Genomic DNA, 15,561 nt, shown 5'->3' with positions numbered 1-15,561 from the left:
CTATGCTCTCAAGTCATTTATCTGTTGCTCTGATAAACAATTTATTTTATATTATATAGGGCTATATACAACAACAATCACTTTCCAGAATAGTCTATGTGAGTAGTAGGTGGAGAAAAAAAATATTGATTTAAGTAAAACAACTCTCACTTGATGAGCCTCTTGCATTAATCAAAAGCTAACCTCTGTCAGTTACGCATAATGTTTGACCCCTTCACAACCCACTTAACATTGAAATGGTGAGTAATCACTGCAACAGGTTACAGGTTAAAAACATGTTTTGTGCTTTTTTTAGTAACATGCCAAAAGGGAATTATGCAGAAGAAAAAGTCAAGTTTAGAGCAGAAGCTTTGAGTGGAGATTAATCATTCAATTTCTCTGTATGAGTGTACCCTTGAGAGATTGAGAAAACGAAATTGTATTTAATATAATCAATTTAGCTGACATAAAAGTGCAAAAGAAGCGGGTTACAATAAAGCACACAGGGTTTTGTTTTAAAATGTAGCTGCATTTTTTAATGCAACATTTTGGCAACTGCAGCTCCCAGTGTAGAGTAGTTCGTAGATCGTACATTTGATCTACTAATAGAAGACTGTTTGAAATAAAATAAACTAATAATATGGAAATCGAAGGCATAAACATGAAGAAATCAGCATGTACTCTCTGATAATGTATAGATACTTGCATCGGATTGCAACCTGCCTGCTAGAAATAGATAATAACAATAATACAGAAATAATAAGATAAGCACAACCAATAAAAAAATACATGCCTGAGCATCCCAATACGATCCTGTTAGTTACTGAAGTGTGTTTGTGTGGGTGTATGAGAGGGGGATGTAAGAGGATGCAGGACCAAAATTAATTAGGGTAAACATAATTTGATGCAAGTGCTTCGGATGAACCAGTTTGACTGCCTACCCCCTCTAAAAACTGAAAAAACAGAATAAGGCAATGCCTAAGGCTGTATGCAAACCTTCTTCAGGTCAGTTTTATACAGATCACAAAATTCACTGGCGAGAAGTAAGACACCAATTGCTCTCAAATAAAGAGTGAACGATGTATAAACATAAAGTGCACCTGAATAACCCCTTGAAAACAAGTTTACTGTATGTGAACAATATTTTCAGTACATTGAGGGCCTGATTTACTAAGATCCAAAGACCATGCGGTAAAACAGCATGTGCAATCTATGAAATAGCGTTTACTATTAGTGGGCATGTTGCGTGCAATTTAATAAGACTGAACGTACAAACCACTTTGTTTAAATGAGGATTTCGCATGTACTACACCACAGAGAGACTCCCATTTACTGCACATTCATGTTATCATGAATGTGGCGTTTTGCTATGTTTTCAAACAAGCAGGAGACATGTACTACTTTTTATGGGCATTTTAGAGGCAGTCCTGCAGTGCATCTACAATGAAACCACTTTTTTTTTTATTATCCCTAAATGTGCGCTCATTGGTGAGAGGCTGTACTTGAGCCTGGTTTACACTCTGGCTTCACGTAACTTGCGTAAACTCCGCTCAAGACGCAAAAAACTGCACACTTAAAGAAGTTTTTTTTTCCATAAAAGAAATCATTTAATAATACATCTTCTATGTGAAAAAAACAAACGTCATTAGAAAAAATAGTAAAGGACACCAAAACGCATCAATTGAATTTGTTTTAATCAGCCTCTTAAGTGCTCTAGCAGCTTTATTATTATAAACTAATGTTGCTGAATAGACGATATGTCTAAATAAATAAATGATAAATGGGTTATACTTGTATAGCGCTTTTCTACCTTCAAGGTACTCAAAGCGCTTTGACAGTATTTCCACATTCACCCATTCACACACACATTCACACACTGATGGCAGGAGCTGCCATCAGGAGCAAGGGTGAAGTGTCTTGCCCAAGGACACAACGGACGTGACTAGGATGGTAGAAGGTGGGGATTGAACCCCAGTAACCAGCAACCCTCCGATTGCTGTCTACTATTTTTTTTTATCTCTGACCGTCCAAAATGTTGACACACACATATACGACGGAGGATTCTCGTCTGTCCATCGTCTGTCTGTGCAGCATGAACACTGATCCTGCAACCGTGTGTGGAAATGTCAGTTTGCATGTCCTTCGGACACGTGCTAAATACAACGCTAAATAGTGCTGGCAAAACGGTGATGTGTGTGCTAAATAGTTATTTTTGCATCTTCTCCTGCCAGTATTGTGGGTGTTTTGATTAACAGCATATATTTTGCATATTAATGAAGACAGAGACGCAAAATGGATTGCGCACCTTGTTCTGCTCACTTAACAGATGGAATCCACTTTGCACAAGTTTAATAGATCAGCTTTGCGTGTGCTAACAGGTTTGCACAAATTTTAGTACATACAAACCTTTAGTAAATCAGGCCCTGAGTGTATTCAAATATAAAAGGGAACTGCAATTTTTTTTAGGAACTTTTCCAATCATCCAGTCCTTATGTGAGACTAGCACATGTTTTTCTCTTTATATGCACTCTAAATCATGAATAAACACTAGCAAAAGTAATTTAACAATGGAGCCAACGGGATTCACTCTACTCAGTCTATAAAATGCTCGAAGAAAACATCCATAAACCTCCATCGTCGTTATATACTGTATACATGTTGTAAGAATATATGCAATATGTAGTGACAGGCACAATAATAACAACATGTATTATTAACATATTTTTCTCATTTTAGGCACATGGTGCGCATTAATATCACAGACGCATCACATCGTTTGCTTTTCTCTTCAACAACAGCAACACTAGTGTGCATCATGCATAAGCCTCATGCAGCTGTATTGCTAATTGCTAAACAAGATATACAAACTACGAACAAAATAAAACAATCACTGACTGTACAAGTTCTGCTCTCACAAGGATGCTGACTAATGGGATGTTCACATCTTCCTGTTTAGATAAAAAATTATTCATAATTCTCCCGCAGGTAAAAAAAAATCAGGGGCCGCAAACGAGCATTTTTTTGTGTCTTTCTTGCCATATCTGGATATAAGTTGGATGTCAAAGTTGACCGACCTCTTGGTTTGTGGCAACATCCTTCCACTATTCAGGTGAGAGGCATGATTTGTATTCAATAGAATTAACTTTTACCACATTTGAGGCAATGCAGCAGCAGCTCAGTACTGTATGTCAATAGCTACAGGTACATAAGCTAGTTAGCGCTTTGTGATCACGGTGCCGCTAAAAATAGTTTGTCTGCATTAGTGCTTATAATAATATCGCTAATAATTGGTTAATATGCGGGCCATGAGATGTAAATGGAGTATTGCTGGCGGTTTTTTAATCTTTTCTTAGACGGCTTTATAGGCGGAATAGTGTAATCCCATTAGCTGCATTGTTAGCCACCACATACTTGCCATCCATCCATTCATCCATCTTCTTCCACTTATTCGAGGTCAGGTCGCGGGCGCAGAAGCCTAAGCAGAAGATGCAGAGACTTCCTTCTCCGCAGCTACTTCATCCAGCTTTTTACTGGGGGATCCCAAGGCGTTCCCAGGCCAGCTGGGAGACATCATCTCTCCAAAGTGTCCTGAATCTTCCTCGTGGCCTCCTCCCGGCCGGACGTGCCCTAAACACCTCCCCAGAGAGGCGTCAGTGGGAAGCATTCTGACAAAATGCCTGAACCACCTTATCTGGCTCATCTCCATATGGAGGAGAAGCAGCTTTACTCTGATCTTCTCCTGAATGACAGAACTTCTCACCCTGTCTCTAAGGAAGAGCCCCGGCACCCGATGGAGGAAAATCATTTTGGTCGCTTGTCCTTTTGGTCATAACAGAAAGCTCATGACCATAGGTGAGGATAAGGATGTAGATTGACCAATAGATTGAGTGCTTTCACCATGTCAGACCAATGCAGGGTCCGCATCACTGCAGACGCTACACCGATCTACCTGTCCATCTCATGATCCACTCTTCCCTCACTCGTGAACAGCAGCCCAGGGTACTTTAACTCCTCCACCTGAGGAAGGATTTCGTCCCCAACCCGGAGATGGCATCCTCCCTTTTCCGGGCAACAACCATGGACTTGGACTTCGAAGTACAGATTTTCATCTCAGTCGCTTCAAAATCAGCTAAGAACCGATCTAGTGAGAGCTGAAAATCCTGCCCAGACAAAGCCAGCAGTACCACATCATCCGCAAAAAGCATAGACCGAATCCTGCAGTCACCAAACCAGATCCCCTCAACGCCCTGACTGGGCCTAGAAATTCCGTCCATAAAAGTTGTAAAGAGAATTGGTGACAAGAGCAGCCTTGGCGCAGTCTAACCCTCACTGGAAACGAGTTTGACTTACTGCCGGTAATGCAAACCACACTCTGACACTGATCATACAAGGAGCGGATCACCCCGAACAGGTGGTCCAGTTCCCCATACTCTTTGAGCATTCCCCACAGGACTTCTTCCTGAGAGACATGGTTGAATGTAGGGCTGCACGATTTTGAGAAAAAATCTAATTGCAATTTTTTTCTCCAAAATTGCGATTGCGATTCAATTTTATATTTTATACATACATTTGCATAGAAACTGCAAAAATGATAAATGAAGGAATACACATTAATTTTAGACAGTAAATCAACATATTCTTCCCTTAAGGTGCCACACATTAAAACAATAGGCAATCATTTACTTTCAAAAATATTTGGCTTCATGCAGAAAGACCTTTTTTCAACAATGCTCTTTAACTGAATACATACGTATTTGATTAAAACTATACCGTGATTATAATGTAATGTATTCATAATATATAATAATGCAAGTAACCATATAAAAGGATGTAAACTTTTATTTCTCATTACTTTAGAATTGTTTACCATTGTACTGTCATTGGAAGGTAAATAACTTTGTCATCCGAAATTAATAAACAAAAAAATGTACTAATTTCTGTAAGCAAAAATGTTACTTAAACAAATATTGAACATCTTAAAGTGCCTTTTTTTTCCAGATGGAAAATGTGATTGCGACGGCATTTTCGCTCATTCGTACGTGTAAATGGGCTCCTATCGTCCATCTGATTGAAGGTGAACTATTCCCACAACGCGACATTTGGTTTTATAATCTTTATAATTCTCCTAATTTGTGTTAGTCTGCAGCACTTCTCACCGGCAAGTCACGAGGCTCTCTGTACTGTGTGTGTCAGTGGCGACGCCCCGCTTTTGTTTCTGCCGAGACAAAGATTATTAATGACTGAAAAGAGGGGTCACTCGGTTCAGCTATTTTCATTGTTAAACAACAGCGCTCAGGTGTTGGAAGTGTTTGAAGCGAGAGATGAACAAACGCAACGCTCAACAATTCTGAATAGCCAACATGTCTGTCACTCAAATGCCAGTCAATAATACATAATGTTGGATATAGAGAACATACAAACCCTTTATTTATTGAATCAAAAATACTGAAATTCCACGACATAGTGAATTTGCAAACAGCTAAAATTATGCACAAAGCAAACTATAACCTGCTACCCAAGAATATACAACAATTCTTCTCAAAAAAAGAGGAGAAATATAATCTTAGAGAAAAAAGTAATTTAAAACATTTGTTTGCACGTACAACACTTAAGACCTTCAGTATATCAGTATGTGGAATTAAATTATGGAATGGATTAAGCAAAGCAATCAAACAATGTACTAATGTGATACACTTCAAGAAACTCTTCAAACTTAAAGTGTTTACAAAGTACAAAGAAGAAGAACCATGACAAACATTCTCAATTTATTTCATCCATCCATTCATTCATTCTTAAAGTAATCTTACTTATCTCATCATATGAAATATGACTTCCTTCACCAATTATTATTATTAAATTCTTACTATTATTTATTTATTTATTTTTATTGTGATTACTTATGGAGTTTATTGTGAATAAATTGTGAACAGGAAGTGAACAAAAAGTTTTGCGACTGTTAGGTAAAGAAAAGGGGTAGGATTAAATAAGCTCTGCTTCTTCCTACTCCTTTTCGAACATGTTGAAAAGAGAAGCTGGAAATTGTGATGTATCATGTTGTATGCTTGCATGTTCGAAATAAACTCAAACTCAACTCAAACTCAACTCAACGGCGGAAATAAAATTTAAAAATTTAAAACTCAGCCTTTTGCTGTTGTTAAGCGCACTAATTGAAACTTAAATGTTGATTCAATTTCGATTAATCGTGCAGCCCTAGTTGATCGCTTTCTCCAAGTTCACAAAAACATGTAGACTGGTTGGGCAAACTTTGTGCACCTTCAATGATCCTGCCGAAAGTATAGAGCTGGTCCCCAGTTCCATGACCAGGACAAAACCACACTGCTCCACCTAAATTCGAGGTTTGACTACCCGGCGTAGCCTCGTTTTCAGTTCCCATCAACAGACCTTACTGGGAAGGCTGAGGATTGTGATCAAGCGATAGTTAGAACACACCCTGCGGATCACCTTTTTAAATAGAGGGACCACCACCCCAGTCACTCCCAGGGCCCTGCCACCAAAGAGCTTCTTAACTACCTCGGCAACCTTAGCCGCAGAAATAAGAGAGCCCACCACAGTTTCCCTAGGCACTGAAGACGTGCAGGTGGGATTGAGGAGGTCTCCGAAGTATTCTTTCCACTGATCCACAACATCCCCAGTCGAGGTCAGCACCACACTGTCCCCACCATACATAATGTTGACAGTGCACTGCTTCCCTTTCCTGAGGCGGCGGATGGTGGTCAGAATCGCTTCAAAGCCATTCGGAAGTCGTTCTCCATGGCTTCGCCAAACTCCTCCCATGTCTGAGTTTTTGCCACTGCAACCGCCAAAGCCGCACACCACTTGCCCTTTCGGTACCCGTCCACTGCCTTCAAAGTTCCATAAGCCAAAATGACTCGATAGGACTCCTTCTTCAGCATGACGCCATGCCTCACCGTTGGTGTCCACCAGTGGGTTTTGTTCCCACCTCCGGAAGAACTCGTACATTCCGTATATTACAAATTAGAATGCATAAAAAAAGAAAAACATCTGTGCTTTTGTGTTACATAGGGATAGTGAATGATAGGCAAAATTAAAAAAAAAAAACAGTGCAGTTCCCCTTTAAGTCAGTTGAATACATGATTGTCTTTCATTAAGGGTTTAAATTGACCACACACATAAATCAATTTAAAAAGACTCCATATTTTAAATAAAATGTATTTTGTTTGAAAGATCAGGGAAAAAAACATATACATTCAGTCAACCATTTTTTTTTATCACTTATCTGGTAATATCACAGGGAAATTGAGCCTATCCTGAGTTGCTTTTGGCCTGGGAGCAGGTTTGACACATAATAGGACACACCATTTACTATATATAGCGCATTTCAAAAGACCCAGAATGCATAATTTCTATACCACTTATGCTGCTGGAGCATATTCCGGCTGGAGCGATACACCCTGTAGTTGCCACGCAACCAAATTGGTGAACTTGCGCAAGTAGCACGCAAAGTCAAATTGCCAGATCCAAACTGCTAGCACAAGTGATAATTGCTGTTTCCATTGCCATGAATTCAGGACTTATACTTTCTTGATGTATAGGAGGATCTTAATTACAAAAACATTCCATTCTGTTTTGATTATATTGTGATCAGATACCGCTTATTAAGAAAGTCAGTTCTAACATGTCAAGTTACAGACTAGTTATGGGTCACCAAAACCTTTTCAACTGGATCTACAATAATACATTTCCATGCATAGTTCTTGTGTTTAAAAATAACTGAAGATGTACTGTATGTTGTATAATCATTCCATCCTTGAAAAGAACGGTTCACATAAATCATTAAGGGCCCAAAGTTATATGACATTCATTATCATGACAAGTGTATGTAAACCTCTGACCACAACTGTACATCAGTAAACTTATTTATACACTCACATGGAAGTTACAAATGTTATAAAGTGCAGCATGTAAAGTCAACCCTCTTCAGCAACATCCACAACACTATGTCAATTGTTTCCAATGGGAAAATAACATTGAAAAGCATTATACCTGTAAAGCAGCTTGTTAGGCTTTTAAAGGCGCAGTTAGCAGCGGGCTCCAAATTATTTATATATTCAAACCAAAAAAATATAAGAACACCACTAATGGCTAGTATATGCTACCAAAAGTGGTTTAATGCTCATTCACAAGAGATGTTCGGCAATGAAGGCATTTAAAAACAGATTCTATAGTTCCGACATTGCTCTTGAACCGGTGAGTGAACCCATACTCTTTTCTAAACACCACTTTTGTAACGTAATATTATCCTTCCTGTGTATGTGTGTATTAGTAGGGCTAGTAAGCAATCTCTATCAAAAGTGATTAGAGCACAAGAAGTAAAATGTTTGAAAAATACCAGTACCTGCCTTAGGTATGATTGTCAACACACATCACTGCTAAGAAGACAGATATAACACAACTATGTGAGGGCCAAAAAATGGACAGGGCAATTAAAGAATCAAAACTGTTGAAGGTATGTATATCAAAAGAAGACGTTACAAGATTGGCCAAAAGGCCCACATACCGTTTCATGGGGAAAAAAATGCCAACATCCATTGTGTGCATTTCACTATCCATCCTTCATCTCTGCTCTCTGTATCCTCCCAACTGTTTCATTTGGCGATGACAGGCTACCCCCTTAAAAAAATAAATCAACTAGCATCCTTATCCCTCCCTAAGGCTGTCCAGTAGATGCAGAAAGGTAAACATGTCCACTGTGGTGAGTGCAGACCACACGAATGCTTTGCCCCAGGTAACAGTTGTCCTCTACAGCTCTGCATCTGCTAGCAACATCTCAGCAATCACAACCAGTGTAAGTTTGTCTATGTCTGAATGGAATTTCTGCTTCAGTGCCAAACACACTATCCTCCAGCAAGGACATCCACAGATTTGATTCAAATTTGGGTCAACTTTCTGACTTACGTTACCTGGCTGACTGCTCCTGCAATACATCAGCAGTTTGATTATTGAAGTGTAAACTGTTTGCAGTCAATAACTCTTTATTAAGAAAGGGTTTGTTTCGAGGCTAAACATTACTTAGTTGTAAATTCAGTGCAGAGTGCCCCAACGTACACATTTTTTGGAGATTTGAGCATTAAAATTCATTAAAACGTGAGCAAAAATGTAGGTTTACGAGCAAACTTCAGGAACCTCGCCACATTGAACCTAGTAGAATCTATCCAACATTTGGTCTTTCACTCGCTAGTATTAGTTACTTTGTTTTTCCCAACCATGGGTTTAAAGAAAGTGAGTGTGAAGGACAGCGCTCAGTAGAAAAAGCGGATGAGTTTTAGAAAAAAATATCTGTTAACATCAAAACATATTCCCCAGCTGTTATGTACACATTTTGTCCGGCCAGAAAAAGCAACCACAGATGATTGGCACATAGCACCTTTGTTTACCAATATAGTGATACTGTACAAGATGTGCAATGCAGTGTATATTATTATTATAATTAGCGCATAGGAGTTGTCTCACAGATTAACAACTGCTGCAATCTATTTTGAGAGTATTGATTTTAGACAAAAGCGCATGGAAGAAGAGCTACAAGATTGCAAACAGCAGTTCTGTAACTATACATGACTTAATTGACAAAAAATAGTAAAATAGTAAGATTTTTGATATATATGATAATCTGGGGTTATTAAAAACAACAATGTAAACTGAACATAACCGAAAAAAGTGACCACAACCCGTGAGAAACAAAACCAAACCATAGATTTTGTGAACCGTTCCACTCTTAATCTGTAGTGATTACATCTAAATGACACTATGTGTATTTCATTATGTTCTTTATGGCTTCTAAGGATACTGATTTAACATGTGCTAAGATCTGAGGAAAACATCTTGGAATTCTAACTATTTTTCTGCCTACAATGCAAAAAAAATATGCGTATATTAGATTTTGAGTTGATTGTTTTAGATTGTCAGTATAGGGATGGACAATCGTAATTGACCTGTAAAAAGTATACCCTACTTTGCCACTATCAAAAGAACATTTAGTATGCAGATGCAAAGATATAGATGCAGTGTTTGCATTTATTTAAGCAATTGTATTACATTGCATGTGGTGAAGAGATTTGCAGCAATCCTAGACAGCGTTCACACTGACAAAACTAATTACATGACCACTGTCAATGTGCATATTCAGGTCATACATTGTTGGCATACAATTTATTCGAGTGGTGTCCAATCTATATACTGCATAATCCAGTTCCCAATGTTGTGTAGGAGGACAGGGTCGGGCTGGTTTTTATAACTCTCCACTATGCAGATGCGACTATAGATGTGCTTTAATTCTGATGCGGTAAAAATATGTTTGTCTTAACTGCCAAACAGAGCACTCCTACTTTGAGTATCTATGTAGAAAAATAAATATTGAATATATGTTGTGATGAGGGAGGCAGTAATGTACAACGATGAAAAAATATTTACTTATTAAAAAAATAAATAATTCTCACAACTAGTTTATCATATCCAGGTGTTTATCCAGCACACCTATATCATACAGCAATGTTACATTTTCCATTCATCCATCCATTTTCTACCGCTTGTCCCTTTCGGGATCCCCAAGTAATTTTTTGTCATGTGTTAATCATGTTTTTGTTTGGCCATGTTTTGCTTGGTTTTTGGACTCTCTTTAGTTCCTGGTTGCACTTCCTTGTTTTGTTTGGTTTCCATGGTCACCCATTAGTTTTCACCTGTCATGTCACGCACCTGTTTCACGTTTTGAGTCACGCACCTGTTGTTAATCATGTCTGGGTTATTTAAGTCTTTCTTTCTGTTCACTCGTGCAGCGTTCATTGTCTTTGTCACACCGGTTCATGTCCCTTGTTGACCAAGTAAGTTTTCATAGTCCATGTCCTAGCTTCTAACTAGCAGCTTCTTTTGTGTTTTAGGCACGCTTGCCTTTTTTGTTTATTGTTTGCGTTTGTGATAGTTTGAGTGATTTATGCTTAATAAATCCAAGCTCACCTTCACGCTGTCGTCCGGAGCCGTTTTTGCATTGGAAGAACAACCCCGCAGCCAGCTGCGACCCCCACACGTGACATTTTTCATACAAGCTTGCTGAGTGTAACTATTGTCAACTTATTAAAAAATATATGCAGGAATATATTCTTGAAAAAATGCAGGTAGAAAAGAAAAAAACTTTTGGGACCAGCAATACATCTCTATAATATCACTGTGGACATAAAAAGCCAATCTGCTGCATTAGAGATACAGAGAACCACTTTTTAGCGTTGCTTCAGGTCTGAGAGACATGAGGACTGAGGGTGGCGTGAGACTAATGATTGTAGCTGTTTGCCATATGTTTAGCATCATTTCCCCCAACAAACAGGGGCCATGCTAGAACAGGCCAGATACTCACAGCCTCCAGCCTATGCAAGCAGTCAAAGATGGGGCAAGTGACAGAGAGTGAGAACTAGGGTATGAGATAGAGAGAGAGAGACAGAAAAAGAGAGAGAGAGAGATTGTTGGGTGAAGTAGCCTCCAGATATCACACGGTTCAGAGAAAATTAGGAGTGACAGATTGTTGATTAGTAAACTCACAGCACCCCCCCAAAGACTGAGGTCGTTATTTATTCATATGTATTACATTTAATTTTAAACAAATGCTGTGTATACCAAACATATGGACATGCATGTGTGAAAACAAGTGAAAAAGTAATCATTCAGGTGGAGTGATCATTCATGAGTCCATTCATGTTGATACATTAATATTTAGTTAATTACCTTGAGTAGATAGACTGGGATGTCGCCGAAGTCCACGGGGAGTTTGAGTAGAAAGCGAGCTGAAAACTCTCCCGTCTGAAATACAACGGTTGAACTTTTTTTTTTAAATACAAGCAAACTTGGTTGGCAGTTTAATGCAGTGTAACCAGACAGTGGTGATATTATGGCTTTATGATGATGGGGAGGTTGACAATACTACAACATGCCGACATTTACGAAAACATAATCATTAAATGGTGCCTTTGGATCTAATATTTTATGTCGAGAAAAGCCGTTAACCATGTATAACGATGTCAGGTTAACGGACTTAAAAAGGTCCCACTATATATAGTATAGCTCGGTTGGTAGAGTGGCTGTGCCAGCAACTTGAGGGTTGCAGGTTCAATCCCCGCTTCCGCCATCCTAGTCACTGCCGTTGTGTCCTTGGGCAAGACACTTTACCCACCTGCTCCCAGTGCCACCCACACGGGTTTAAATGTAACTTAGATATTGGGTTTCACTATGTAAAGCGCTTTGAGTCACTAAAGAAAAAGCGCTATATAAATATAATTCACTTCACTTCACTAAATAAGAAAATATTTAATAAATAAGACATGTACTGACTGTAACAAGGAGAATTGTCTGTTATGTCCATAACGACTTCTGAATAATTGCATTTAAGACATTAGCGGTCTTCAAGTCCCAAGTTGTATTTGATAGTTTAATATAATGGATGATAGTAAAAATATGTCTAATTAATAAACTTGAGGACAAACTGATAAGCCCTGAAGGAAATTTTAAACATTTCTCAAAAATTCAGCACATTGTTGATAGGAAATCATATTTCAAAGACATGGTCACATGTTGGTACATTTTCAAATGTAAAATGGATTTTCAAGTTGTTTTCATGAAAGATTTGGTAAAAAAGTACATGATCAAAATTTTAGCCCCTTTTTGAGCTTCAAAACAAGCATCCAATTAGATTTGAACCACAATGGAGCAGTCCATCTAGTTCAACTGGCCGGGGGCGTCTTTTTCATTTGATTTTGGGTAGGTGGAAAAATGTTTTAACCACTGCAAGGTTTTTATAGCGCAAAAAAATTGTCATTCATTGTGATGGAGTCTCTTAAAGCATTGTACCTCCTCGCCAGATACACAAAGCCTTTTCATCGATTGTTACATTGAAGCACTTAATTTTTGTCTGCATGGCTTGGCAAGCTCTACATATACACCACCAAGTCATGTTGGTCCTGACTCCTTCGGTACTCGTCAGCACCAACGTTTCACCCTGTCACCTTTTAGATGGATAGATATTTTATTGATCCCAGAGTGGATCAATAACCAGTAGCTCATCCTCTGTATATTCAGGCTAAAAAAGATAAGGATCTGGATCCCCATTTGTTCCAAAATAGTAGTCGTCTCGAAGTCTGCCATGATTATTAGTAGCAAACACAGAAAGCGCTCTAGATGCTGTAGTTGTTGACGGAAGTAGCGTTTGTTGCTATGCGCTCTGTGAAATCAATGCGCCTAGGAAAGAAGTTCCAGTAATACTTAAGATGACCAAAATACTCTTACTTTATCATGAATGTGCTTGTTACTACTAGTTTTTTGGATATGTTTTAGAGGGCTTTATAGGCAACATAGGTAAATCCCCATTGCCTCTTGCTTGCTGTTTTTCACTATTTTGCACACACAAACAACAGAAAGTGTGTTCTTGTCTCACACAGGGATTTGAAAAAAGTGCAGTTCCTTTTGAGAATATCAGGAAGTCTACTTACTATCAGTCTAGGTTTGGATTAGTGTTTGGTCTTCCACCAAGACAAGGACCTTCAACATACATCAAATTTGGTCGAAAACTTTTTGAAAGGCACAAAATAAAAAAATTCTGGAGTGGCCCATCAAAGCCAAGATCTCAATACTATGGAGAGTCTGTGGAGGAAGCTGAAGGTCAGGGTCCATGCTCTGAGACCAACCAATTTGGATGATTTTGAAAAATCTGCCATAGAAAAATGCGCTAATACTCCTCAGCAGAAATGCGCCAATTCAACTAAAAACTACCAGAATACATTTACCGTATTTTCCGCACTATAAGGCGCACCTAAATACCTCCAATTTTGTCAAAAGCTGGCAGTGCGCCTTATAATCCGGTGCGCCTTATTCAGTATATGGACCAATATTGAGCCACAACAAACCTAAACTTCATTTTCATAAATTTTAGGTCTCGCAACTACGGTAAGCAGCCGCCAACTTCTTTTCCCCCGTAGAAGAAGAAGCGCTTCTTCTTCTACGGTAAGCAGCCGCCCCCGTAGAAGAAGAAGAAGCGAGTGGTGCATGCTGGGATATATGACTGCACGAGGCGTGCCGTTTTGATTTCCATTTGTTTGTTTATTTAAAGACCCCAAAATGGCTCCTATTAAGAGACACGCTTTCGACGCAGAGTTTAAACTTAAGACAATCAGTCACGCAGTAGAACACGGGAATGGAGCAACAGCGACACTGACTCGATTAATGACGACTTCAATGCCGTATCCTCCCAACTGTTTAATTCGGACACTGAAGAAGAAACATTCGAGGGATTCGTGGATGAGGAATAACTTCATAAAGTGAGCTTTACATGTTTATTTTGTGTGTTGTGTTGTGTGACATTAACGTTTGAGCAACGTTGAGTTATTGATATATTGTTATTGCTCTGCACTGTTTCGAGTGTTACTATATTGTGATTGCACTAACGTTTGATTTACCGTAACAGTATCACTGTTTTTTACGTGTTTATTGAATCAGGGAAAAGTTCTCCTCTACTATGTGATATAAATGTTGCACTACTGTTATACATTGCTGTTGTTAAAAGATAAACAAAGCACCACGTCACTGATTTTACCTCGGGGAAAATAATAAAACAGCTGTTTATTCATTTTGGGAGTGAACAGAGTTGTCAGGATGCTGGTTTGTAATCTATTAATAAAGTTTGACTGACCTATCTGACTGTTTTGTTGACATTCCCTTTAGCGCTGCTCCATCTAATGGATGCATAGGTGCGCCTTATAATCCGGTGCTCCTTATATATGAACAAAGTTTTGAAATATGCCATTCATTAAAGGTGTGCCTTATAATCCGGTGCGCTTTATAGTGCGGAAAATACGGTATTTTCAGTTTTGAATTAAAAAGGCTATACTATTGACAGTTAATTATTAGGGGGCAAATTATTTATCCATTGCATTTTGTTTTTGTTCTAATTCAGCAAATTAATAAAAGTTTAATTTGGCTTTATTGAGATGTTGTCTTTGTTATAGCAGGCAGAAAAAAACAACAGACACTTTGGGTTATGACCGATTTAATTGAAAATAAAGGGCTTTTATTGATTTCAGGAAGAGGGCAAACAAATGTGTCCTCACATGTAAATGTCTTTGATTAGAAATAGTCTGAAATCAGCTATGTAATACACGCAGACCTACCAACATACACACATCGTTGACCATTAATTTACGCTTGTATGCTTCGCTGCGCTCCGTTTTTGGAGTACGCATTAAAATTCAATGTTGGCAGGTCTGTCCACAGTGGACATTTTAAACATGAATCTGTGTGAATTTGTGTGAGTCCTTACCCAGCTGTTCTTGTGTCCGGCATAAATCTCCATATTGCGCCCATAGTTAGGATCCTCGAGCAGGCTGTCATACTCAAATAGAAGCCTGGAGCTTTCCCTGAGGCGCTGGCACTGGTAGTGGTGGTATTGCTGGATAAGTTCCTTGACAAGCTGGAGCAAACAGTCTGGGTTGCCAGCATCCCATCGGACCAAATGCTGAGGAAGAAAAAATGTTAGCTCAGTGTTGAAAATCTTGTTTACATAGTTAAACATGA

At 38.7% G+C, this 15,561-nt stretch overlaps 1 protein-coding gene across 2 annotated transcripts in view; it reads right to left on the bottom strand.

Annotated features, from left to right (window-relative positions):
- The window catches only part of babam2 (BRISC and BRCA1 A complex member 2), a 176,502-nt gene that overhangs the window by 93,999 nt on the left and 66,942 nt on the right, over positions 1-15,561 (bottom strand). Inside the window, exons 5-6 of one of the 2 annotated variants that reach the window (XM_062041738.1) lie at positions 15,308-15,502; positions 11,728-11,802 (exon numbers count right to left, since the gene is read on the bottom strand). In XM_062041738.1, coding sequence (XP_061897722.1) covers positions 11,728-11,802; positions 15,308-15,502 — 270 coding nt within the window. The remainder of the gene's footprint in view (positions 1-11,727; positions 11,803-15,307; positions 15,503-15,561) is intronic. The other variant, XM_062041739.1, reaches the window with a different exon arrangement.

Source organism: Entelurus aequoreus, linkage group LG03 (assembly GCF_033978785.1).
Source record: "Entelurus aequoreus isolate RoL-2023_Sb linkage group LG03, RoL_Eaeq_v1.1, whole genome shotgun sequence".
NCBI lineage: Eukaryota > Metazoa > Chordata > Actinopteri > Syngnathiformes > Syngnathidae > Entelurus > Entelurus aequoreus.
This window is presented reverse-complemented; position numbering and strand designations above follow the sequence as displayed.